The sequence below is a fragment of the Melospiza georgiana genome, chromosome 1 (assembly GCF_028018845.1).
Source record: "Melospiza georgiana isolate bMelGeo1 chromosome 1, bMelGeo1.pri, whole genome shotgun sequence".
In the NCBI taxonomy this organism is placed as follows: domain Eukaryota; kingdom Metazoa; phylum Chordata; class Aves; order Passeriformes; family Passerellidae; genus Melospiza; species Melospiza georgiana.
Window position 1 is genome coordinate 46,593,847 of NC_080430.1, and position 26,528 is coordinate 46,620,374.

Consider the following 26,528-nt stretch of genomic DNA (forward strand, 5'->3'; position numbering starts at 1 on the left):
TATGATTTGCTCTCTTTTATTAATGAATAGATTTAGTGCAGCCCAGACCTCACAGGAGCAGGGTCACAACATCATCTTTAACTCATCCTGCAGCAAGCTTCTGAAATTGCAGCTGTTTTAAGCTGTACTCTGTACACAATGCTGAGAGGTGCTGTAATGTGCTCAGTACAGAGGAAAAACTTTCAGAAGATTTTTTTTTTGTGTTAAGGGTGGTGAAACTGGCACAGGTTGCCCAGAGAGGTGGTAGATGCCCCATCCCTGGAAACACCCAGGGTCAGGTTGGATAGGGCTCTGAGCAGCCTGGTCTAGCTCAGGATGCCCCTGCTCATTGCAGGCAGGCTGTGGACTATCAGCTTGTGAAACCATCTGTTGTTACAAAGATGAGAAAATTTATCTCAGACACATTAACTTAAAACATTCTTCCCATTTCACGGAGGATAAAGAAACAGTAAGAATAGAGAATGTTGTGCGATGATGATGCAAAAATATGAAGAAGAAACACTTTGCCTGAATTGGGTGAATAAAAGCATTTTTACTGATGAAAAATATATGTATGAAAAACTTTTGTGTGAAATTATGTAGCATATGAGTAAGATCCTTCAAAGTACAGCTGAGACCAAAATGTCTTTGCAAAGGCAACAAATGCACACTCTCCTTACAGAGCATTTACACCTTCAATTTTACAAAATAGCCATGTTTTCTAAATGCTGCTCTGAAATGCCTGATTAAAAAGGACAGTGAACCACAGTATCCCATCAGCAGCAGTTTATCACATCTATAAATCCAATTTAGATCTTGTTATAACAGGAGTGTGAGACAATAAAGAACAGTGTAAGAGCAGTAAGAGGAGCTTGTTGTTGGTAATTGATACAATATATATTTCATAATACCAAAATGAAGATAAAAGTTTTAAATTAAATCAAACAGTTCTGTAAATGAATAATAAACACATCTAAGATAGCACATGTGTGCTCTTCTGTCCAGTTGCCTCCTGGAAGGAATGGAGTGACTTGAGACTGCAATTTACAGGATTTTCTGTAGAATGGAGTTGGCAACTTCCAGGGATTCATCTTTCACCAAGACAATATCATAAGAGTCCATGTATTTTTCCAAAAGCTCATCTACCTAATTGCAAGAAGGAATAAAGAGAAAGACCCCCTTAGTTATAGAATTAATTATTGAAAGAGTTTTTGTCATTAAAATATTGCCCAATCTTTCCACCAAATTCTCAGAATAAGCCATGTAAATAATGTATTACTCCTACAAGTGAATTCCACAGGAGGACAGAGTAGGAGTGCCCTGACCTAAAGTGCATTCCAGGATATAATAATCATGTTTATTCCAGGATCTCACACATAGAGATACTGAAAGAAGAACTACTCCTGGGAAGGGCAGGGAGAAATAAAACTAAAGTTTTCTCTCTCATCAGTCCAAATGGATATTCATTATAAATTAGCAAATAATCAGTTGAGTGTCACTTAAAAACCCCAAAAAGTAAAAAGAAAAGAGGAGGGACTGCCTGGATTTGTTATTTGTGAGATTATAATTTTTCTCAATTATCAATTTAGTACTGAAAGGAGGAGAAGCCACAGGAATTTAACAGAATTAATTTTTATAGCCTCTGAATTTTACTTCTCTAGGAAACACCTATTTAGAAGTAGCTCTGTACAAAAACCAAGGCAATATATACTTGTGGCTCTGAGCTTATTAGGGTTGGAAAAAAATCCATGAAAAAATGTTTGAAATGTCAACCCAAATAGGTTAAACAGTTGGTTTGATATGTGAACCACATTATATGTGAAGCAGTGCTTCATTCAAAGCTTACAAGGTTATGTAAAGCTACTTACTTTATCATTGAGATAGCCAATCTTAAGAATGTGCTCAACATTTGCTACTCCATCTGCCATACTCAAGTCTCCTTGAGAATCACCCAGCAGTATGATATTGCTGTTGTCTTTTAGCTGTTTGAAGTACTCTGTGTTCTTCAAGGCACCATCATGTTTGTTGTAAACATGAATCAATTCTCCTTTAAATCCTTTTAATATTCCCTATTGAAAAAAGCAACACTGAAGTTATGTCTGGTACCATTCAGGCAGGACAGCATCTAGAATGAAAGAGGTGATGTTACTGGTGAGCCAAGACTGAACTGCAAAATCTGTCATGATGAACAAGATAAATTAGTTTAGAGTAATGTCATGGCTGTGACAGCACAGTTAAGAGCAGGCAGGCAATGATTCTCCCTGCTTGGAGGAGTGTATAGATCTATCTCTATATATATATCTGTATATATATCTATATATATCTCTATATATATGTATCTTGTAGTGTGTATAAGTAGATATTAAATACTACACACAGTGTGGTACTTATCAAACATGTTTGAGAAGAATGTGTTATTTCATACGTACGTTTTCATCAAAGTCCATGAAATTGGAAACCACTTTGACATTAGAATGGTAGACCCCAGCCTGGTGGATTACTTCCTCAAGAATGTCACCAATCCCAGCAGAAAATATGAACACAGGAATATTATGTTCACTGAGCTTATCAAAGAAGTTCTCATACCCTTCTCTGCAACACAGAATGAAAAAATGAATCAAATCTCAAATTAAATAAGCCAAGAAAAGTTCCAGTTTTTAGGAGACAATCACATCATCTTTGGAAAATAATTGATATTTCCTGAGCACTTTACTGCATTTCTTTTAATTCACTTTTTCAGGTTAGCAAGAACCATCAACCTAACACAAGGCATGCTTGCAAGAAACTTTTGCATCAAGCTGTTTAGTATTGGTCTGTATAATTTCTGCCCCCAAAATATCTAATCACTTTTGCCTTCTAAGTACTCCAGAACAAGCAATCAGAGCTCACTCTAGCTACTATCAGGCTGTACATCTCTTTTCAATCTTCCTTGCTTAAATATGTGACTTTCTTTAGGGTCATTACTGTAAAACAAATTTTGTCTTTAAATCTTCAAAACATTTATTGTTTTGTTTGCTGAAAGATTTTTAGTATGCAGTACCCTATGTATAGCATTCCAAGAACAAGATAATATTATCTCTATATGCTTTCTCCATACAGACATAAATTGGTAGAATTTTACATTTTAAAAAAAGTATTGTGAAAGTTCTGGAAAGAATTTTAGCTTGCGGATGAAGGTTCAATCAACATGGACTTAAGCTTTCAAACAGGCAGAGACTGGGTCCTTGTCTTTTGTACAAAAAATAAGGATTCAGTCAGTGTTACAAACAAATACTTTCCCAATTTAAATTCTAACATCCTGTTTCAGTATTCCAAAATTTAGTTTTACAGGGCTTTCAGAGATGGAAATCACAGCACATTTTGGACAAGGATTTTGCTGTCTTTTAAACTTGCCTTCAGCCATAGAAGAACAATATTTAATACAACATATGAAACATGTTCCTCAAGTGCTTCTCAAAGGAATGAAGTTACACTTGACATTGCTCTTAAAAAAAAAAAAGGATCACCAGTGCCATTTAAAGAGGATGAAAGTCTACAGAAATCAAACTTGTAGAGAAGGGATTAAAAAAAGTTTCAGATCTCTGCTTTATACACTGAGATTATTGTCTGCATTTAGATAGATACAACACAACAATTAAGTGGGAGCATGGAGAGCTCAATGTGGTCCAAGGTTAAGGTGTCTCATTCTCAGGAAAATGTGTTTTTTAATTTTCCTTTTCTTTTTTTTTTCTTCCCCCAACACTCAGGAAGAATCTACAGAAAATGCTCTGAAACAGATATAATTCAAATAAAAAGGAACTTACTTCAGCATAACATCAGATTCCCTTACAATTTCTGCAAACTTGTCCTTCTGTAAGCCTTGTTCAATGAGTAGTGCGTGGGATTTATGGTACCTAGAACATAAACAGAAAATGGGTTGAATGTTGCTTACATCACACTGCAACGCTTACTGAGGATCGCCTTTCATTAAATTTCATTATGAAAAACGCATCCTGTATGGTTAATTCTTATTCAGGTTAAGAGCAAAACAAAACCAGTTGTACAAAACTTAAAGAGATTAATTCAGTTAATGTAATAGCTAAAAGCTAAATATTGCCATTAATTTGCTTTTAAAGACTTACTAAATCTAATATTAATACAATCTGAAAATAGGAGGTGTCTCTTACCATTCTACCATATATGGGTATTTCTCTTCAATGGTGAGAGCTGGATCAATTTCAATGGCATAGTAAGTTTCTTTCAGCTGAAGTAACTGAAGGGGGAAAAAAACCCATCAGATGTTTAATGTATTTCATAAAATACATTGGGGTTTGGTCTAAGCAATCAAAACAACACTCTTGCCAGGGAATAATGACAAATGTCTGTACAACAAACCAAATGCTTATAGGTTTTTTGTTTACCTTTTTCCGACATTCATCTGTGATGATTTTAGAGTTATCAATGATGTCTGGGAAAGGGGTGAAAAAAAAGACAGTTAAACAAGATGCTACATTTCTTTTACTTTGCTCTACAACACTGTAAATGGCACAGATGACAATGTCTGGTGACATACCAATGTTTCCTCAGAACCTTTCTTACCGGCAACCAGCAAAAAGTACATTTTTCTTCAAAAGTATAAAGGTGCCCTTCCCTTAATCTCTGATTTACAAGGTCAGTTACAAGCTTTTGTATCTATTTCTTGAGATTTAACTGTTTTCAAAATCATCCTGAGGCATTCTGTATGTTTTAGAGTTCCCACTTCTCCTTGTAGTCTCCAAAAGACTACAGCATAAGGATAAAACTGCCAAGAATTCTAAGGAGTTTACAATCTGGTTCTTGCAGATGTCAGGACTATGATGGGTTCTTGAAAAACAAAAGTCAACCATGCCATATTTAGCCCCTAACATCTGAGTGTTCAAAACTTAATGTTTTAATTGTGAATGGCAACTTATTTGATTTAATTCACACAGATTTTGATTATTTTATATATATATATATACACACATAAAAACACAGTCACTAGAATACTTTGTCAGTAGGTTGTACAGATTAGGTAACAAGTCAATATAAAATCTGATTTGGAAATAAATTTAATAGAAAATTAAAATATAGGAAAAACTAAAAGGAGCAAACAAATCAATCTGTATTAAAAAAAAAAAAAGTACTCACTATGACAAGTTGGACATCTTTTTCCATTGTAGGAAAATCTACTTAATGTCATATCAAAATCTGTAATAATCTATTTAAGGAAAGAAAAAGCAAAACTGTCTTACAACATGGAGGAACAAAATAAAGAATGGCTAGAAATTCTGAACGATCAACAATAGCTGCAGCTGAGTAGCATGTGTGTCACAGAAGCCTCCCTGTTCTATTGAGCCATTGTCATGGAAGCTAGCATATCCCAGAAGAGTCATGGATTTTCTAACAAAACTGTTTTTCTCATTTCTTTGCTGAGAATAGTTTCTGAAATTACTAAGCTTCTATGCTTATGTCATTTACTTAATTAGTGTCTGGCTGAATTACACTTGAATCAACAAGGACTATTAAAAGAGTTAACATGTCTAAGTTTTGGAGGTTTCTTGAAGGTTGAATTCTATTACATATATACAGTTCTGCTTAAATTTTTTGGCATAGAGTAACAATCCCACACTTGCTTTTATTCCAAACTCTTTGGACCTTTACCTGAAGTTTGGCAGCTCCACCTTTGATGAGGCCACAAATAATCTCCTCTACTCTTGCTGGATCCTTAATATGGACAGTCTTCTTCTGAAATTCTGGCATCTATGAAGAGTAAGAACAAAGACATAAATACACTTGCAGAGGAAAACCTCCAAGGCAACAGCTGCTGTCCATCAGACTGGAAGCTCTGCATCTACAAACAGTTTCATGTGACATCAAGACATGGTCAGGTCAGAAAGATACTCTGGATGTATTAATCAATGACTGCATACTGTACTGTTTGCTTACAACACTTGTTTTCATTTCAATACCTAATATCACTTTATTCAATAAGTTGACACTCAGAAAAGGTCATTATAGTTGTAGGAAAAAAGAGAGATATGTAGGAACAGGACATATAGGATCATCTTGTGATTCAGATATGTCACTAGGAGATGGTAAATCTTAAAACTAACTCTTTTTGCAAATAATATGCCATTAAAGTATCAGAGATAAAGAAGACATCTATTGTTTCCTTGAGAATGCTGAATTAGTGTCAACTGGGTATTACAATACAACAAGGCTGTGCAGCAATCCCTCCTCCCTAGCCAGTCCATCAATTGCTACCATTACCTATTTCACTGCACACTTTTGAAATAACATGATATCACTCTATACATTCCTTTTGGATGAAGTATATTTCTTGAATGTTTTGATAAATGAGGAATTTGGTATAAAACAAGAAAAAACTCCCTAAAACCCACAAACCCCCATTCTTTCCCAAACAATTCCCCAAGCCTTTGTTTACTCTATCTTTAAACTTGCAGAACGGTAGAAGAACTATTTATTTACAGGAATTTCCCAATGTAGCAGGTATTTATTTCCTTTATAATCATGTATGGACCCATTCTAAACAAAAGAATCTGCAATCTGTCTAAACAGGCATTTATGAGTAGTAAACTTTATTTTCTGTTTATAAAACTTCAGAGATGCTAAAGTGTTAGGAATTAGATTTTTAACATTCTGATCCTTCAACCTTCCTTTTCTTATAGCTAGCATGTAATCAGTGCTGCAATGAGCTAATTAAAATAAAAGGTGGTGGTGGGGGGGAAGATTCTATTTCAGGAAGTTTCTGGACCCAGAGTTCTGGTATCACCAATTGTCAGTAAGTCATGCAGAACTGTTTCTTCCAGCTCTTGATGCCAGTAAGTCTTTTCTTCATTAGTGACAGCCAACTTGCAGTCAAATTGCAATTTGGTTATCACATAAGAAACAGGTGCCATTTTAAGGTATGCAAACATATGTTTTTGTAAGGGAAAAGACACTTGTGTGCCAGACACAAGAAGGATCCGAACATACCTTGAAATATCAGCTCTAGTCCACTCTGTTCTCAGGTGGGAGCAAAACATTGCAGCTACATCCTTATCAGATGAGCAGAGGCTCATCTACTCTTTGTTCAAAACCCCCACTTACATATTCTTCACATTCCTCAACTACCTGTGTGTTTGGAAAAGTTTGCTTAATGTCTAATCTTCCTTACTGTAATTTCAAGTAATTCAACTTGGAGAAAACTGTTCTTTTTCTCAGATGCTCACTTCATAAATTTTTCCCTTCTGCCTGAAAGTAAAACCCCAGTGTTCTTCAATCTTCTTTTGCAGAACACAATTTTCTAAATCTCGGATAATTCCTGATGTTGTCTTGGCCCACCCAGTTGAACCACATTGTTTTCCAACACAGCATCCATGACTGTGGGTAAAACCTTTCTGCTCTGCTCTGACAAATCCTTGGCTGAAGGGCCACTTTGGCCTTGTCTTCAGGTAGCATCTTTGCATGTACATTAAAACACATGCCCTGTCCTAGCAGTAATATGGTGAGAATGACTCAAATTCACTTGGAAATGACCAAATATTCTCCAAAATGACTCCTAGAAAGAAATGGGTATTTGTGCAAAATGTTAAATTTTATATTTAATCATTCTGGGTTGTATCTTTTCTTCCATGTCAGTGCTCCTTTCTTTTGGTAAAACAAATAATTCTAAATCCACCCTGTGCTTACTGCTACTTTCTGGTTGATGTCCTCAAAGACACTGCTGAAAACCAAAAACAGAAATCCTTCTAGAACCCCAGTCATGAGTCTCTGATAAATTTCCAAGTTTTTCTGCCCATTCAAAAAAGTTTCACCTATACCACAGTACCTTGTCAAAAATTCTGTCCTGAACAGGGTACTCACTACTTCTTTGCTTTATAAATCTCATAAAGAAACAAACTCTATTAATTTCACTTTGATTGGAAGAATTAAGGTTTTCCTTTCTGATCTTTTGGCAAAGACATTTTCTGTAAAAGTGGTATCTCCTAAGGCAATATTCCCTGAGTTCTTTGTGTTGTTGCAGTGCCTGGCTACTACTTCTTTTAGCACAGCAAAGCCACAAAAAGTACATCAGGATTGACTTCCAGCTCTCAGCTACTTCCCAGGCTGGGAGTCATTGAGAAAGCTAATGAGAGTTGACAAGAAATAGAATTCCTGAAAAATATCCATTAAAGGGTTCATTAATCTTTAGAGATATACCTTTACAAAGCATTTCTTTATTCACAATTAGCAACACATCTAGCCTCACAAAACAAAATATTAATAATCTGTAACTCTTTAAAGGTGCTTTATGGTTTTTCTTTTGTATGTTATATGGTGCTGGTAAACAAAAGTAAGCTTTCCACTTTTTTCTGCATAGACAATATTCTTTATAATGAAGCACAAAGCACTTTGACTTGGTAATTTTTGTACTGTAAATTGACTAATCTAATTCCTTTAACTTTCAGCAAATTATATATGTATTTTTAGATTTGGAATGCAAAAATCAAACAGTGAAATCTAAATGCATGCTTTTTAAAGAAGTAGTTAAGCATTATTTGGTTTACTTAGATACTAAGCAACAGATTTCCTAATATAATTAACTTAAACAGATGTTGGGGTAGATGGAGAGATCAGAGGAAGGGACTGGATAAGGAAAATTGGATTGTTTGGTACTGTTTCATTTCAGACTGAGCCCTTTCATAAGTTTCTGAAACAACCTGAGGAAAAATCTTGGTAAACACTTTAGTAGATCATGTCAGACAAGAAATTGCTTAAGATTTTAAGTATGATGGAAACTTCCTGCTTTGATGTTGTAAACTCATACTCAAGATCAGTTTATAAGACTAATTTATTTCTAACACACACTTCATTTTTGCACACAAATTGGTTGAAGAGTATTTTAATTTAGGGGTGGGAGAAAGTCTTCTACAGCAAGTATAACCCAGACATTTTCATTTTCACAGACACTCTTAGAGGAAAAAACAAGTCTACATTACAGGTGTGACATCTGATAAAGCCTCAGACAAATAGGGTTAGACAAAATAGCCACTTTTTCTATCACTAGTTCCTGGTATTAATATTTGCAACTGCAATTCTTTTATTTATTCTTTATCATTATTATAGTAGAAGTAAATGAAACTGTCTAAGGACTGGGTAAATGAAACTGAAACTGCAGCCACCAATTTTCTGGCAAACTGTTTCCTCCAATGTTTTACACTCCTGCCCAGTTTAGCTGTTGTTTTGTTGTTGCATATTTGCCGTTCTTCCCAGTTGAAAGAAAAAAGCAGATTCTAGTTAGAAAGAGCTGATAAGACAGATGAAAGAGTTAAGGGTGAAAAGTTCAGTCAATTTGATAAAATTAGTGTTTCTATTTACTGTTTAAGAAAATTCTAGCAGTCAATTCAGTGTGCACACATAAACCTCCCAAAATTCTGATGCACCAGTTGACTGGGATGAGCACAGATAGAGAAGCAGCCAACCAAAAATCTCCACAGCACTTAACCAAGTCAAGAAAGCTTTTCAGAACCAGGAGCTTCTACATACAGAGCTAAAACTACATAAGCACAGGAAAAGCAATTCAAAATTCATTGTGACATCTGAAAGTATGTTAAATCACTTAAGTGCCCCTATTTATTCTGTCATATTATAAAAGTGTGAGAAGAGTTTTGCTTTCTTACCAAGAGCATCTATATGCTAATGAATAGCTCAGAGGCTCGTGTGTCTTAAAACATATGTATGGCAACTCCCAAAGGTAATTAGTGGTTGGCACATACACTGGCCACAAATACACTTTAGTTTCTGGTCTCTGACATATTTAGGAGCCTCTGAGAGAAGGAAGAACAAAACTGAAAAAGATTATTTTAAAGGTTGAGCTTAGTTGGATTTATGAAAAAGAAAACAATTATCTGCTTGTTTGTGATAGCAGGTAACTGGAATAAGGATGTAGGAAATGATTTTGTAGCTAAGAATGTTGTGGTCATACCTTGAGGAATGAACAGTAATGGATTCACGCAGGTTTGGAAATCCCCCAGTCCTACAAACCACAGAATGGGTCATTTACCACAAGGATAGTTCTGAAAATTACAAATCTATTTAGTACATGAGACATGCATCTGTGTAGCTGGGTTAAGTAAAGAGAAGTATTTGCCATATTCAATTCTAGTTTTGAAATGAAGTTTCTTATATACAACTAGATATCAGAAGTGCAAAAGAACTGCTTTTATGTATCCAGGTGCTGCTTAGTACATAAGTTGTCTTCTTAGTATGTGAGGCAGCATGTATCTAAGTGCATGCTGTGTCAGTTTGATTATAAAACAGGAGTTGGTGATAAGACCTGTCATTCATTTCAGTGATCTAAGTGAATTTACAGCTGCCATCATAGACATTTCCAATTAGGTATCCCAGGAAATTAAAAACTGATTGTGTCCACAAGGAGTAATGTCATGTTCTGAAGCTAGGATTATACTGAATTTTTCAATCTACTGAGTGTTGGAGGTACAGCAGTTGCTTTCCTCCCCCTACCCAGTAAAACAAGTCCTGATGATTTACACAAAAATTAAAAAAAAAAAAATCTAATAAAAAGTCCATATAAAGGACAACTGAGTGACCTTTTGTGTTCACTGTCAGTAATTTTAAGTAGGGAAGGATGAGTTGATGAATTACTTGCTATCTTAACTACATAGAGATATGGCTCATTTCACAACTGACTCTAGACACAGAGCCTAAAATATTACAAGTACTAACTCAATCTGTAGGAGGTTGTCATCATAAGTCTGCTAAGTAATGCTCTGACGAAGGACATAAAAAAATGGTGCAGAGTATTTTTATACTGATACCCTGTAAGCCTACACTACTTGGCAAATACCAAGTTTTCTTATTTTATAAAGACTCATCTAGTATGGAAGCCTCCCAAAAACCAAATTGTTGCTAAGGAAACACCCTGGATTATAAGTGGAAAAAATTTTAAGAGAACTTCTCTATAAATTTCAATGATTGATAGAGTACTTTGTTAGATGTCAGTAATTCTGAATCACAGTAAGAACTGCTCTCACACTTGTAAATGTATTAAAAATATTCCACAAAATTTCAGATTACCATAATGTCATGAAAAGGACAGGGTAACAAATAAGATTGAAATAAAGATCTAGCTGTAATGCTATTGACAGGATGTGAATTTCAAGTATAACACAATTTCTATTTTCCTACTTTGTTGGTAAACTTGCCTTAGACTAGACTAGGTTTCAAACCTGTCATCTTTTGATATAGAGAACACACAAGGGTGGGCTGGCAGGGAGAGAGAGCTATCCATGTTATTTCTGAGCAAGGCAAGCAGAAATCAAAGTGATAAATTGGTTAGGGGAAAATTATTTGTAAATTTGATTCTAATCTATGTTGACAGCTTCCAGGTACAAGAGTATAAACCAAGACGAAATGACATTTATTTTGGGAATTGCAGATGCCCAGTTTCAAGGTCTTAGACTAGCTATCACATACATTCACTATGAACATGTACCAAAAAAGGCAGAGCATGGCAGCAGTGACAGCTGTGAAATTTGATACCCAGAAGCTACAGAAAACTGTTTTTGGTGTTCTTGGTGGAAGAAAGAAACAGTTTGGTAAAACCACAAAGAAATAGTGTACATTCCTTAATTTACATGTTATTTTCCAATAATTTTTTTTTCTTTCTATTAATACAGAACATGACTTGCTCTAGAAAACAAAGCTTAAAAAACTTCTGAAAGCATGCAAGCTTCTCTATGTAATTTCTGCTGCTTGCAACATTTGAATTGCAAGAAACCGGGGAACTATAACAAAATCTACATAATGACACTGTGAGAATCTTTTCCTCCAAACGCTTATGCTCATGTATGAAGCAAGACTGCCTGTAATTCAGACAATTTGAATTCTGGCACATGAATGCAACAGAGGTCCCTCTTAGCTGCTCCAGCTGTTAGTAGGCTTATATTTTAGACAGGAACATCAAAAGCTACTGGACATGAGTGTAATCACATCAATCACTCCATTATGTGCAGGTAGTCAGGAGAACTTCACTAGTTATCGTGCACTCTTCTAGCATAATCTGAGCTCAGGACAGAGACTCACTAATTTATAATTCCCAAAACCATAATACATGTTATATTCAGATGATGGAAACTCAAATATGGTAAGAAATCCTTAGTAACTAGTAATTACCAAATTACTATTTTAGTAGTTCTGCCAAGAAATAGCCTTAGGACTACTTAGTTAAAAAGTAGTTATTATGGGAATGAAACAACAGAACACTAAGTATCTTCACAGTTACTTGATAACATGCTGTAAAACTAGATACCCAGCACAGGTTATATGAAATAACTGAAAATGGGTTCACTGCTTAAGCTATTTTAAGACATGGCATAGGATGCACACTAAAAATAATTTTTCCTGGTTTACGGTGTTTATTTATTTACATATTTTTATACTTAATGTGCTGGATTCTGATACTGAATTTGGAAAAAAAACCCCTTATAAAAATCTGGAGAGAGCGCTTTCACAGAAAACACGACAACAGCATTTCCTCGTGTTTTTAAAGGAGAGTACCTGTGCGTTGAGCTTAGGGCACTCCTGATTCTTCTGTCCTTGATTTTGTCCTACTGCAACAGCATAGGTGGCAAGCAGAGTCCAGAGATGCAGGGCTTGCATGCAGGCTGCCAACAAAAACCAACCAAATCCTTTTAAGAATTGGTCTGCTATATTATGTGGTCTTTCTATTCCTGCTGCATAAAATAAAAGCCAACATGCATGGTACATAGCGACATCACTGTGAAAATACCAAGACTCCAGAACAGTCTGATACATAGTTAGAAGTAGAGGAACATTTAAGCTATTCAATGAAAACCACTAAGTATATTTATTCCTTTGATGCTGTTGCTCATTCTGTGCTATCACATTTTTAATTTAAAAATACAGTTTTTTAGGTTTTTTCACAGTCACAATTAACAACTGTAAGTAAGCCCTCAGCTCATAACCTTGGCTTAAAAACACAGGCAAGAAGACAGTCAATACTGCTGACAGAAGCTGTGCACACTTACCAGAGGGTTTTGCAGGAGCAGCTGCAGAAGCAAAAGAAAATTCCTCTTGCTTGAGACACACTAATATAGCAGCCCAGGGTGCAGTTGAGGGCGTTTCCAAATACAGCCTGACTAATCCCCGTGCAAAACCCCAGGGTCCTGTGACGCACGTCAGCACTGCACAGCAGTTTGTTATGCTCAGCAGTACAGCCCGACGGGCTTACAGATCATCAGCTGGTGCACCAACAACAAAACCTTTGACCTTCACTGAATGAACAGCTTTCATGGATGCAGCAGGCAAATTTGGGCTGCTCTAACAGAGGAAGGCAGCTGTTGTTCAAAACAGAAGTTTACTATTTTGTTATTTTTTTAGTCCTTTTACAAAATCTTTCCAAGTATTTTAGGATTTCCTGTTGCACAGTGCCACAAATTTCTTAGAGCTTCGTTGACATGGTTTCAAAAATGTTTACTAGGCAGCACACATTTATTCATGTAGAAGGAGCAAATGAATTAATGAATCTTTGTTTTGGCTGTAATTATCTGTGTGATACTGAAACAGGAAATCAAGGAGCCTTGTGTGTCAGGATTTTTGAGAGCCAAGGCAACTCCACATAGTTTTAGAAGTTTGTCATTAGGCATGCTGCCTGATCAAAGACCATAACTAGGTGACAGAAGATGGATTAGAAAGAAATGTTTTTTAGAGTGAGGGGATGAAAGACCTATTGTCTAATTGTATTTTACGTTTTGGAGTTGTGTAAATGCTAGTGTCATGCAAAGCTGACTATTGCTATGGCAGCAGTGCAAGCTTCTCTACTACTACCATAACTCATGTTCAACCTCAGGTTTACGATCCCTGTTTCAGGATGCCAGGACTAACCACCAACATCAGGCCAATTCATACATGGCCACTAATGTGACCAGTGTAATTGTCAGAGCTGAAGCAAGGGCAGGTTACAAGTGTAGCATGTACAAAACCCGTAACGCTATAAAGAAACCCAACAATAGCAGGGCTCTAGAAATTCATTAGCTATGAAAATATCTGGTGTGCTTTCTACACTAAAAAAACCAAACAAAACAACAGACTTTCTGAAGGATACAGTTTTGTGTCTGCATTCCAACTGTAGGCTACTATGTAGTCTATCAGGATTCCTCAGTGTATCTGACCTGCATGCACACTTTCATTTTGTTTTCAGAGGTGTTCACTGTTTTGAGCCAATGAAATAACTGAATACTTGAGCTAATACAAAACATGCAACTTTACTCAACACTTATCCTCTTAGAATTGACCAAGATCCCCTGAAATGTACATGTTAAATTCTGCTGTATCCTGAAACAGTGAAAGAGTTTGAAAGATATGTTCAAAATATAACATAATCCCTGCTATGACTGTATACAGTAAATTGAATTTACCTGGCATTGGTATTGTCAGGATTCATAGCTAGCACTAAACTACTTGTTATAGCATTTGTACACTGTTGTAACAGGTAACATTCAGAGAATTTTACTCTTAATAGTATTTTAATATAGGCAGCATGCTTTTCATTAATATTTTAATAATCATATTTGGGGAACATATGTATAGCGCAGTGTATTGAATATATATGAATTATTTGCACAAAAAAAAAGGATTTTATGTCCCTGCTAGATTTCCAATGTTAAAAAATGTTACAAACAATGATGTAAAATACTATTGCTAGATGATTCCTGTAGTTCAGGTAAGACATCACTTGATACATTCAGTTTGCAAAGAACCTGCCTTTGAGCTGTCAAGAATCTAAAGAAAGCTAGTTTCCCTTTCAGAAAGCTGGGGAAACAAAAACAAGATGGTTTTAAAAAAATTATTTTATTAATTAAAAAAAAAATAGTTACAGAAATTAAGTCCAACTCTTACAGACTGTTTTTGGTATACCAGACTATTTAGAAAGCATTCTAAACTATTACAGCCTCAGTGAAAGCCCTAGAAAATGGCGTGAGCAAAATTTCTGTAAACATTAATACAGCCAACACCTAATTCTTAGAAAAACATCTACACTATCTTTATCAACAGTGTACTTTCACTCTAATGAAAATGCCATACATGAAATTTCTCAGCTACAAAACCAGACTGTCTTTGCAACTCCAAGAAATCTTTGTGTACAACACTTTAATTACCACAGCTCCTACTAACCACATTCTATTACTGCTGATTTGAGCCTGTTGAGCATTTTGTTTACAGTATTTAATGTCTGGTAAAAGAGGAGTTAAAATGAACATTGATTTTTTCACAGAGAGAGAAATAAACTCCAGCATGACATTTCTACTCTTGAAATATGGAAAGACATTTCAATATATTTCAAAAACCACAAACTGAAGAGGTGTAGTTATTTCAACAGATAGATTCTATTTTAACATTTTCTCTTTGGCTGAGGGCCATATCTTGACTACAGAATATTCTATGCAGAAAAAGAGAGAGAGGAAAAAAAGAACAACACTGAAAACACTAGATGATTTATAATTTATATAAGACTGGGAAAAGGTTCAACTTTATATGCTTGTGTATTAGGTGAACTTGGTTTGTAGAGGATGCTCTTGAATATGAAGCACTGCAAGTTTTAGTCTAAAGCAAAGAAAAGCTGGTTCTACCAGTCCTTCCACACCCGTGACCTAGGTTGCATCCATTTGTGGAAAGAATTAGCACAGGTATATTGCCTAAGCAAGTAAGCTGAGCTTTTTCTTTAACTAATAAATGGAATACTTCAACTAAACTGACATAAACTTTTAAAGATCAAGAAAGAGATCATACCTTTTTAGAATATTTCCTGCAATATTTAGAAGTTACTGAATTCTGTGTAAGGTGATTGAATCTTTGGTGTAAACATTAGCTAGTGTCTTCTCATGAGCTTACTAGCTTTTATTCCTGTTTAGTGACCCTACCACAACTGAACAATTTATGAATATATCCCTATATATTTAGTATGTTGCTTGACTTTACTTGGGCAATACCTTGCTTTATTGTAGGGATCAATTTTAAACATTAAAGATCTGTATTTGTTGCCTAATTTTGCTTTTGTACTAAGTTTACTTAGTACATATTTTCCAAAACAGCCTACTTGATATAACCTCATGACACAGGGAAAGGTACCTCAAGTACCAAGACCAAGCAGAAGAAAGGAACCAACACAATCCTACTGTACTCAAACATGATTATTATTCATGCCCTAGTGAATTGAGTTAATGAGCAGCATAATGGCTCCAGGAATAGCTTTTTATTATATCTGTGACAATTACAAGGAAAGTAAGATCAATGGTCAGTTTGATGAAGCTGGGGTACATAAAGGTTTAGAAGGTTGCTTGCAGGAACTTTGGATACCACTTATCTTTGCAGTACAGGTTTGGTGTAAAAACCCATGGCAGCCATATTTACAGTTGGTATGATGCAAAGAGCTATGATTTGTATGTGAAAGTGTGTGTCTGTCACAGAGATCACTTGTGAGGAGTTAAGCAATTCTAAAAAGAAAGAGCTTGAACAGCACATGTTATGAAAAAGTGCTAAGAACATATTAAAGACTGAATTGAACAAATTGTGCTAAATCCAGAGATGGCACACGCTAAGTAGGTGAGGCTCTTAACCTGAATGGTATCACAAGACATACTTGTGATATTAAAGTCTCAATATATTTTAATAGAGATTTTCTTGATCTGATCAGAGATCCAGGTTTCTTTACAGTTGATGGGAAAACTGGTGATCATCTAATAGTTGATCATTTATGGCTGTACTGAACACAAAGCTTAATGTCAACACACACACTAAAACAAGTCCTTAAGCATTTTTTCTTCTGTTTAATACATTTCTCTGATGATAGAATAAAAGATATTGCAGCATCATTGTCCCTTATGCAGCTTCTTTTGCTTTTTGCACTTACAAAATCATTCTAAAAGAAGAGATTTCTGTTGGTGATAGATCAACAGATATTTTGGCTCTTACAAGAAAATGAAGAGCTAATAATAACTAGGGTCTACATTTCCAGTATTTCCTGTGATCTTGTCAATTACGAGTTTGGGCAAGAATTTAGTCTGAGAGAATAAAGGAGGTACAAAACATACAGAACAGTTCTGGGGTGAATGAATGCAGCTCAGGATAGGCATTTTTTCCTCTGATTGTATATTAGGGGAATCACCTAATCTTTGTGCCTAGCTGCCATTCCCTCATTGTGCAGAGATTTAACCTCTATAACTGGCAGGCTAAAAGAAAAGATATGTATTATTTAGATATCAGTAAGTATCTCAAAATGATGAAGAGATCTTCAGACATTTCTAATGATAATCTTGGAAATACCACAACTCCCTAGCCAAATTTAAACTGATGGGTTTTTTAATCATCATTGCTTCTCTCTTGCCCTTGTGAAAAAAAAAAAGAATATAAAAATATTCTAAATGTAAGCAAGTTCAGATCAATACAATTAATCACATTACACTTAATTTTTAAAAATAGCTTCTAAAGCACCAGGATTGAAAGAAGAATTCAAGGTTGTAACACCATTCATTGCTTGGCAGAAGAATATGGAGGATTTTTTCTTGGCCTTCATACACACCTTTCACTATTCTTACCAGAGCTTTTAGGATAAAATCTTTATAAACCCATTATGAACTTGGAGCTTAAATACCAAAACCAGTTCTGCTTTCTCTACCTTACATGGAATAAACTAGAACTGGAAAAGGCCCGAGTTTTAACTCCATCCTTCCTTTTTCTTGCCAGTTCTTTTGAGAACATAGATAATCATTTTTGAAAAATAAGAATTTTTTTATTTGAGTGGTACTCTCATTTTCCTTTAATACTGCTATGGAGTATGTTGGAGTCTGCCTGTCTGAAAGATCAATTTCCCTACATTATACAGAATCTAATGCTTTCTTAAAGAATGCTTACAGGTGAGGCTGCTGGTACAAACAATCCTTTTCAAAATAGCTAGGCAAACAATGTAGAATTCTAATTACTGGCAGTATGTAAATATACTGTGGTACATTTACAAATCATTGATTCTTAATTAGCTATCAGGTATGCAAAACCTCACCTTGCATAATAAGGTCGTTTTGATGAGCCATACTATTTTCCCCCCAAACTGTACATTCACATGTATACCTTTTATAATTACATATCCTGTATATACCTACATGGACATGCATTGAAAGAACTTAAACAAATGCCTATTTCCCTAGAAGCTTCCCATGTAACACTATCTAGAATGGAATTTGCATTAAGGCCAAGGCTTGGACTGAAGCAGTTGCTGCTGATTCTCTTTTTCTCTTATCTGTTTCTAAGAAAAAAAAAATCAGCTTAGATTTTTTTTCACTAAGCCTAAGAATCCTGTATCTAGATCAAATAAACTCTGACCCTTGAATAGTGGAGTTGTGGGACTCAGTTTGAAAGCAAAGTCAGCAGGACAAAGTTTAATCTACAATACATTACCAGACACTACATGGAAGAATTAAGTGCTAATATAATATTCCAATTAAATTACACTTTGAGACTAATGAAGTTTTTAACTGGTACGTTCTCTTTGATTACAAACTCTTTTTTAAAATTAGTGAAAAAAAATTCCTTTAAATCAAAAGATGAAATACAACTACCAAACACTCCTTTTACAGGTAACGGGCAGAAGCATCATGACTTGAGGCATGAAGGATTGTTTTGACTCCACATCTCTGTGTTTTATGAGTGTTTCTCACTGCTGGATCCGTTCAAAGATGCTGGATGCCATATTTCTTGTTTCTCTGTGCACTTGCCTTCTGGAAGTGTTCAAAACCAATACTGCCTCTACTATTCCTTGCACTCTACTACTGCTGAAGTACCGACAGTGCTCCTGCTTTGTGCTAACGCCTACCCCTCAGTTTCATGTATGATTTTTCCATGGCAACGTGCAGACCAAACTGAGGCTTACCCATCAGTGATACTCACTGCAAAGGCACATGCAGCTGATAATAGTAAGTGTTGCCATAATAGCTGCTGAGTGAAAAAATCACATTTTTGGTCTGATAACTAGTAAGTTTCTGACAAAGAGGGAAAGCTTTAAGGGAACAAGATTAATGGAACATTTCAGTGGTATTCATTCTGTCATTTTAACATTTAAACCACAAATAAACTAGGATTATTTCAGTGATCCAATCTGCAGAGCAGACAAACAAATCTTTATAAAGGAGTGCACAAAGGAAATGACAGTTAATGAGTGGGAAACAAGTAAGAACAAGCACATTTGAACGGGAATTTTCTTGGTGGCAAACCCAGCTCAGGAAGTCTGAAAGTCTGTACACAGACACTTAATTATCCAAGTCTGGGCTTTACCCCAGCCCTTTCAAAATAAAATAAAATAAAAAATTATTTTTAAAAGTATTGAGATTTATGAAAGTAGGAGGCACATTTCCTTCCAGCAATAGGTATTACTGCTATACTTTAGAGAAATGTTGTTTAAAATTATTTTTGTAATTATCTTCTGAGGTAAGTGAGTGCAATTCTCTACTATTTTAAGGTATTAGTGAATGAAAATATTATAGTTACTTTTAGTATTTAAACATGATGTCTTCTTTGACCTTTGTGCTGCAATTTTAAACATATGTCCACTTGTACTGAAAAATGCCTTTTTTTTTTTTTGGCATTTATACAAAGCACTCTTGATTAGGCCAATTTAAAAAATTCTGTGGACTTTTAATGGACACTGATTTTTTTTTTCTTGAACCAGCAGAAGCTCCCCATAAATAACCTATTAAAAAGTTGACTAACAAACAGCCCCAGATTCCAGTCTAATGGCACATTGCCCGTCAAGCTGCTGCAGGAGAGCCATTGAACTAAAATGTTGCTTACTGCAGTCATAAGTTCTCTGATGTTTTACAGCAGCTGACCCCTGGTGATTGATGACTTTTGGATGGGAGAAAGAGACTGACATCCAGCAACTGGTCAAGATAAGAGCTGTATGAAGACTGTGCCCCGGGAAGAAGAAGTGTCTGCAGATCAACTACTGCACAGTGCTGTGACTGCAAGAAGGCCAGTTAGACTTCACACACACCCTCCATGACAATATAAACGTCTCTCTTGCCCAGTTTTATCTGGCCTTCTAACCCTGCGCAGTGGTTAGGAAAGGAAGGCAGGGAGAATAGCTGTGAGGTGTTCCTGCCTCTCAGCTGTGCTTAGCCTGATTTCGGCGGTGCAGCGGGAGCAGCCCGGCTGAACGCGCCGGACCGCAGCGGGCAGTGGCCGGGAAAAGGCCCCGCTGAGGGCCAGGATTCCCTGCAGGGACAGGTTCCTCCCGGTGCAGCGGGAGCAGCCCGGCTGAACGCGCCGGACCGCAGCGGGCAGTGGCCGGGAAAAGGCCCCGCTGAGGGCCAGGATTCCCTGCAGGGACAGGTTCCTCCCGGTGCGGCGGCCGCCGCCTCACACACGGCCCCTGCCAGCGCCACCTGCTGCTCCGAGCCGTCTGCTGCAGCTCGACCAGACCGACCTGCCGCCGTGAAAACCAATTAATTACTCTCTGACAAACGCACCGAAACACGGCAACAAAAGCTAAGTCTGCTTCTCTTCTAGGATTTTTCCTTAAGCTCTCTCCAGTAATAACTCTTTGCAGGAGGTGAAGCGTACACTGTATTTCACTTGCACAAAATACATTTGTGTATGCACACATGGAGGGAAGAGTGGTGGATCATTACTTGAACTAGCCAACACAGAAATGTTGCATGTATGATGTAATTCATGCCAGTGAAAATAAAACGTAAAAGGAAGCTGTGGTGGGGTTTTTTTTGTGCGATTTTTTGTTTGTTTGGTTGGTTTCTTTTAAAGAGAGGACTTCAAAAGTTCAGGCATTTAGCAAGTTTCCAGTCCAGACTTATACAAATGACAATGTTTTCACATTTACAGGTACATTGCTATTGAATTCACCACTAGTATTTGCCTACTTATAACTGCATGGATCCATACCCTGGGTCTCTTATATTGATCAGTTTAGATACTTTCTACAAAAGCTGGTAGTTCTTGTTAACTCAAGACTGAATGTATGACTGGAATGCTATGCAACTTTAATTCATAATATGAACAGGTTTGCAATAATATGCGGATTCAGGCTAAAAACTAGAAAAACCTTATTACTGCTTATATTTGACAGTTAAAGGTAAACATGTTTAAGACTTGCAGTATTTAAGCTGTAAAAGAGTTTAACAGAACAGATGCTGTAGGTCAACTGGTAAAAATGAGTTATCACAAACAGGAGAAAAATCACTTAAAATATGACTTAACACATAGCAAGCATTTATTAAAAGGTAAATATATTTCAGAGCAGAATGAGTAATTGAAAGATTGCTTTTCTGTCTTGGAGAAAGACTTTATACAAAAGATAAAAGAAAGCAGCAAAAAAGCTTTTCTGAGCCTAAACCCACAATCTATACTGTATCCTGACATCTACACTGACTACTTGGAACTCAGTTTTCAGATACAGATAATCAGTATGTTTTTGATAATTGTTATAACTTGTATAAATAAGTTCTAAAGAAAGTAATGCAGAATCATAGATTTAATCTTCCCATACCCATTCCTTGTAAGAATGTAGGTTTCAAATTACTGAATTAAAAAAAAAACCCAACACAGGCAGGAGCAATTTCAGAAAATGAAGACCTACTTCTGAAACAGATGGCTGGATTGTAGGATCAGTTTACTATATTAAATGAAGTAAAATATTAATATGTACATAATTTTGACAATGAGAGGAGAAAACAATGGAATTAAATCAATTTTCATTCTCCTGGGATACAAATTTCCTAATTTTCTAACTGAATTATTTTACAGTGAGAATGAAACCTGTTACTGGTATCTAAGTTATATCAACATGCATTGTCCTTAGGGTTTTTCCTGCCCTGTGAAAACCTGCTTTACAAGCCACATGTTAGGTGACTTACATGATGCACAGGGGCTGCCATTAGGCAGCCTGGTATCATGCATTATCTAGGTGGCATGTATTGTGAATATCTCTGCAAACAGCATGAGGGCAAAACAACCTTGTTTTAGTAACTGGTGTCTACCACTGCCAGTTGATTTTTCTATTGAGAAATACAGTCTAAACAAAACCCAAGGTTTATAGGAATAGTTACATAGCATCTCCAGTACTCACGTCAAATTTAACTTGGTTTTAAAATGTTAACAATAATCTAAAAATTATTCTAATACTCTAGTAACATAAGGGCTCTCAGTCACATGTCAATAGGTAGCAGTGGTATTAGGAGCTCTTTCAAATCTCACTACTTAGGTTCACACATCACAGCGCCATTCTTTTCAAACAATATTATTCCCAAATGGATCATATCACTGCATGGCTCTTGAGGGCATCCAGACAGTGACAATGCCCTGAAAAGGCTTCATTAGAGGGAGTCCATCTTCCTTCCATTCCCCTTTTAGTGATTGCAGTTTACTCAGACTCAAACCCTTCTTCAGCTCTGTATAGGCATAAGCACATGACAGAGTTGCAAATACCAACCACTTGGACTCCTGAATATGTATGCTACACATTACACACTCCTCTGCTTTTTACTCTGCTGGGAGGTCAACCTGCCAGAGCAACGTCACAGTTACTATAACAACTAGTTACCAGCAACAAGACAAGAATAAAGAAGTGGTGTGTGATTGCTGCCAGTTGTATCTTCACCTCCAGCACAAATGCTCTTGTGCCCTATGAAACAAGAACACAGTCTCACCAGAGACTGCCAGGTAAAAGAAAATAATAATAACAATAAAAAAACCACACTTCCCTATTCCTCTAATAGAATATATACTCACAGAATATGTTCCTTTATTTCTTAGGCAAGCAGATAGATAGCAGTTACCTTGCTTCTTATTAATTTCCTTATTTCCCTCCAGGTAAACACTACTACTGCAAAAACCCATGCATTTCTTCCCTTGAACACAATAAACTGTGCACTGTCCAGAGAGAGTTGAGCGGGTGAAATGTTTCCTGTAAACTGACACTCTGCTTTAAAGCTGAGTTTAATTTGTTGTTGCTGAACTTTGATACAAAGTCTCTTTTTCGTGTAATTACACCTCTCACTTCAGGGGCAGATTGGAGAAATGGACAAATGTAACTACACAAACTATACCCCGTTTTCTGGAAAACAAACCTGAGAGAGGAAGTCTCAGTTTAAGGTATTCTCCTATTCTGTTTTCAACAAGCTCTATTGCATTTCTTAGTCTAACAGAAAAAAAAAAATTAAAAGCTCCAAAACCAAAGAGTGAGGAACAAGCTGCTGAAAAAACCCCCAAGATTTTAACAACTTTATTTATGAAACAGACAACAAAATATACTGTTACTCCTCTAAGAAGTTTTTTCTTATGTTAAGTGCTCATTTTAATTAATTTGGGCTACTGTTTACAGGGGAATGTTTCTGAAATATTTAGGCAATGTTTTTCACTCTAGTTTGTGAACACCAGTTTTCTGCTGAGCTGATCAAAAGCTCAGCAAAAAGTATTCAATCAAAAATTGAAGTCTATTGGCAATACAACTATTTGCTTTATAGGAATACACAACTTAATTGCAAACTTGTCTGTGGCTTGAAAAATCCAAAAGTCTGAACATTACTCTAAGGTTTCATCTCTTTCTAAAATAGCCTGGAAACATTTTCTAGAAAGTTACTCTGAAAATCTAATTAATTGTTAACCATCCCTTTAAATTACAGTGAGCAACCTTGTAGCTAACTTTTGCTTTCACCTGACTGTATAAACACTTGTACAGTTTCACAAAATTGGCAACGTGGCTGTGCTAAGTAATGGCACAAGGCTTGGAGAGATGTTTGTTTCTTACCACACAGAGTGAAACTTCTGTGACCATTACTATTAATGCCTCTGTTACTTCAGAAGTGGAGCTGAAGTAACTCTGTCTACATTCATGAGTGCCTAAAGGAAACTCTCTGTTTGCAAACTACACACTGTGGAGGAAGACACAATATTAACATTTTAATTATGAATTTAAGCCTTTTTTATCAAATAAAATGAAGCAATTTTAAGATGTCTCCATTAAGCTTAAATTTCTCTCTCTGGCTAATTGGTGTGCTTAAGGAATTCATCTACTGAAATGTGAGCTAGATATTTAAGAATTACCTGATTTCATTATTCAGCAAGGAAAGAGGGTTACCCTTTCCCACAATGCTTGAGAATCCTTTCCACTTTTCTTCACAACATTTCTTCTTGGCATCATAATCCTTGATATTAACTTCTCTTACAGATGTTCTCTTTGATTTGTAAAAGTTCCTGTCTTTTTAGCACTTAAAGCTACATATTTTTTTTACTTATACTTGGGTATTTATATTAATCTAACTTTATTTTGACTAAGAAAGAAAAATTGCTGTAGTTAATTATAATGAACTAATGTTTCATTCACATAACTAAGATGTAAATAAGCCTGATCCCAACTGCTTTTGATAAAAGTTATACATCAAGGTAATTCTGAATCTAATGTGGATATAAAACTACAGTGCAATGTTCCCCAAAGAAAATTTGAACCAAAAAAATCTGCTGAAAATATAAGAATGAGCCCATAATTTTAATCTGACACAGAAGACCAGCCAGGTATTGGAAGAAAATACATTTCAGTAAGGCAGTATTGTTTCTTACCACCATCATAAATTACACTAAGTCACAGACTGGAAAAAGCATCTTCTCCTCCACAGCTCAAAGAAAAGTCCCCTTGTAATAAAATAAAACTGATACAGTGTCTCATAAATGACAGACATTGAATCAAATCTGCATTGGTGGATAAAAGAATGCAGCATATTCAAACAAAATGCATGTACACATTTTTGACAAACTCAACGCCTTCGTATGAAGTTTACATAACTTTTTCACTTATTTCAAAGAAATTGCACAGACAGAAAACACGTGTCCACTGAAAATACTAGGTAAGAAAGAAGACCTGCATCTTTAGAACTAAGGCTGTGTGCTAGTTAAAGTGGCAATCCAAACTTTCTGCTCTCCCATGAGCCATTGGAACTGTGCTTGGAGAAACTAAAAACCAAGTCATTCCTCTCCAAATTGTCAGATGACATGACTGATGACTAGAAACACTATTTTTTTCAACAGTAAGTGATGCCTCTACAATTATGAAAAACTCCAAGTAGAATTCTTCTTTGGACTCACATTATCACGAACTGCCCTGCATGAATTCCACTGGCAAGCATAGCAATCTGCGGCCAAGAGAGCACTTAGGCAGCTCGCAATTTACATACAGAATCCTAGCTCTTACTAAAATCTGTTTCCACGTGTAATTTTTATAAAAATTCATCAGAGCTTTCAGTAAAATTCAGCAGGGGATCACAAAATACCCATTAGCTAACATCAAGCGCCTTGACGATTTCAGTTCAGTTCTTCAGTACGGCGGTGTCCAAATCACAAAATCTGAAGGACTTCCACATAATGAGCATGTTGTCCAAACTAAGATCTCTTACGACCCAGTTATTCATAAGCAGATATTTAAATAATTTCCTTAACAACAAGTTTAACAAGGGCAGCTAGAGAGAGCGAGCTCCATCTTCCTTTTATAGTAACCGTGAACAGACTGTGCTTCCCAGTTTCAACAGATGGTTGAACACGTGCTGTGTGCGTGTCCATTTTCCTTTTAAACTAACTGCGAGCAGGCTTGTAAATTACCACCAAGACCCACGGGTACATATGTATCCTACAGGTGTATACGGGCCGGACAGGGCAGGGCAGGACGGCGCAGACCCTTTCCTCACGCACCTTTTCCGTGCAAGTGGGTCACGCTGAGGGGGAAGGAACAGCTGCTCCTGCCTCCAGCGCCTGTCCTTACAGGAATCCCAAACTGAGCTCAAGGTCCCCCGTCTGCCCCTCCAGATATCCCCTCGGGATACCCGCCTGGCTCCGCGGGAGCGGCCGCGGGGAGCCGCCGGCCGCAGCAGAGGAAGGGCAAGGAGAAGGGCGTGCGTGCGGGGGCCGAGGGGCTCTCGGCCTCTTACCACGTACCATCTCGATGATCTTGGTCTTCTTACCCGTCTTCTTCTTCATGGTGAAGATGTACTGCGCCAGCACCACCCCGCCCACCAGCGCGCACACGCTGGCGCTCGCCACCGCTCCCATCTTGGCCACGGCGGTCCTGTCCATGATAGTAGTTCCCGGGGCGCCGGGAGCCACTGCGGGGAAGCGTGGCTGCGCCCCTCGCTGTGGGCGAAGGAGCGAGATCCCGGCGAATCCCCCCTGACCGACCGCCGGGTCGGCAACGACGGTGCCGCACGCGCCCCGCCGTCCCGGCCCCTCGCCGGCCGTACCACGCCACAGGGCAAAGGGGGAGGGAAAGGGTGGACGCACAGGTGGAGCTGGACGCCTCGAGAACAAGAGATTTCTGTGAGAGGTTTGAAGAAGAAAAAGAACAAGTCGCCAAATGCTTAGGGTTGCTTTTTAAATTTTTTTCCTCTCAGAAAATACAGAATAAATGTTTCTCTTCTTTGCTCTTCCCCCCAAGCATAGGACAAAGTGAGAGAGCCCAACGGCCCATGGCGCCGCTTCCC

The 26,528-nt window shown here is 36.9% G+C and overlaps 1 protein-coding gene across 6 annotated transcripts; it reads right to left on the reverse strand.

Annotated features, from left to right (window-relative positions):
• On the reverse strand, window positions 1–26,275 carry NT5C3A (5'-nucleotidase, cytosolic IIIA). 6 transcript variants are annotated; one of them, XM_058033550.1, is made up of 10 exons: window positions 26,013–26,275; window positions 12,541–12,647; window positions 5,641–5,739; window positions 5,128–5,197; window positions 4,380–4,426; window positions 4,146–4,231; window positions 3,783–3,872; window positions 2,409–2,571; window positions 1,848–2,048; window positions 1–1,125 (listed from the first exon to the last, which is right to left on the reverse strand). In XM_058033550.1, exons 1-10 carry the CDS (start codon window positions 26,122–26,124, stop codon window positions 1,024–1,026), a joined length of 1,077 nt encoding a protein of 358 aa, XP_057889533.1. In that variant the 5' UTR covers window positions 26,125–26,275; the 3' UTR covers window positions 1–1,023. The 6 variants fall into 6 exon arrangements, with proteins under 6 accessions (XP_057889533.1, XP_057889549.1, XP_057889557.1 ...); XM_058033566.1 differs by having other exon boundaries at window positions 25,987–26,074; XM_058033574.1 differs by lacking the exon at window positions 26,013–26,275 and adding an exon at window positions 13,032–13,126.
• Window positions 26,276–26,528: the final 253 nt, after the last annotated feature.

Bases quoted from the DNA above. Each gene is read 5' to 3' on its own strand.
- NT5C3A (XM_058033550.1), bottom strand. From the start codon at position 26,124: ATGGACAGGACCGCCGTGGCCAAGATGGGAGCGGTGGCGAGCGCCAGC. The intron at 3,873-4,145 runs GTAAGAGACACC...TTTATGTTCTAG, and splicing joins TACCCATATATGGTAGAATG to GTACCATAAATCCCACGCAC. The intron at 1,126-1,847 runs GTAAGTAGCTTT...TCTTGCAATTAG, and splicing joins TTGGCTATCTCAATGATAAA to GTAGATGAGCTTTTGGAAAA.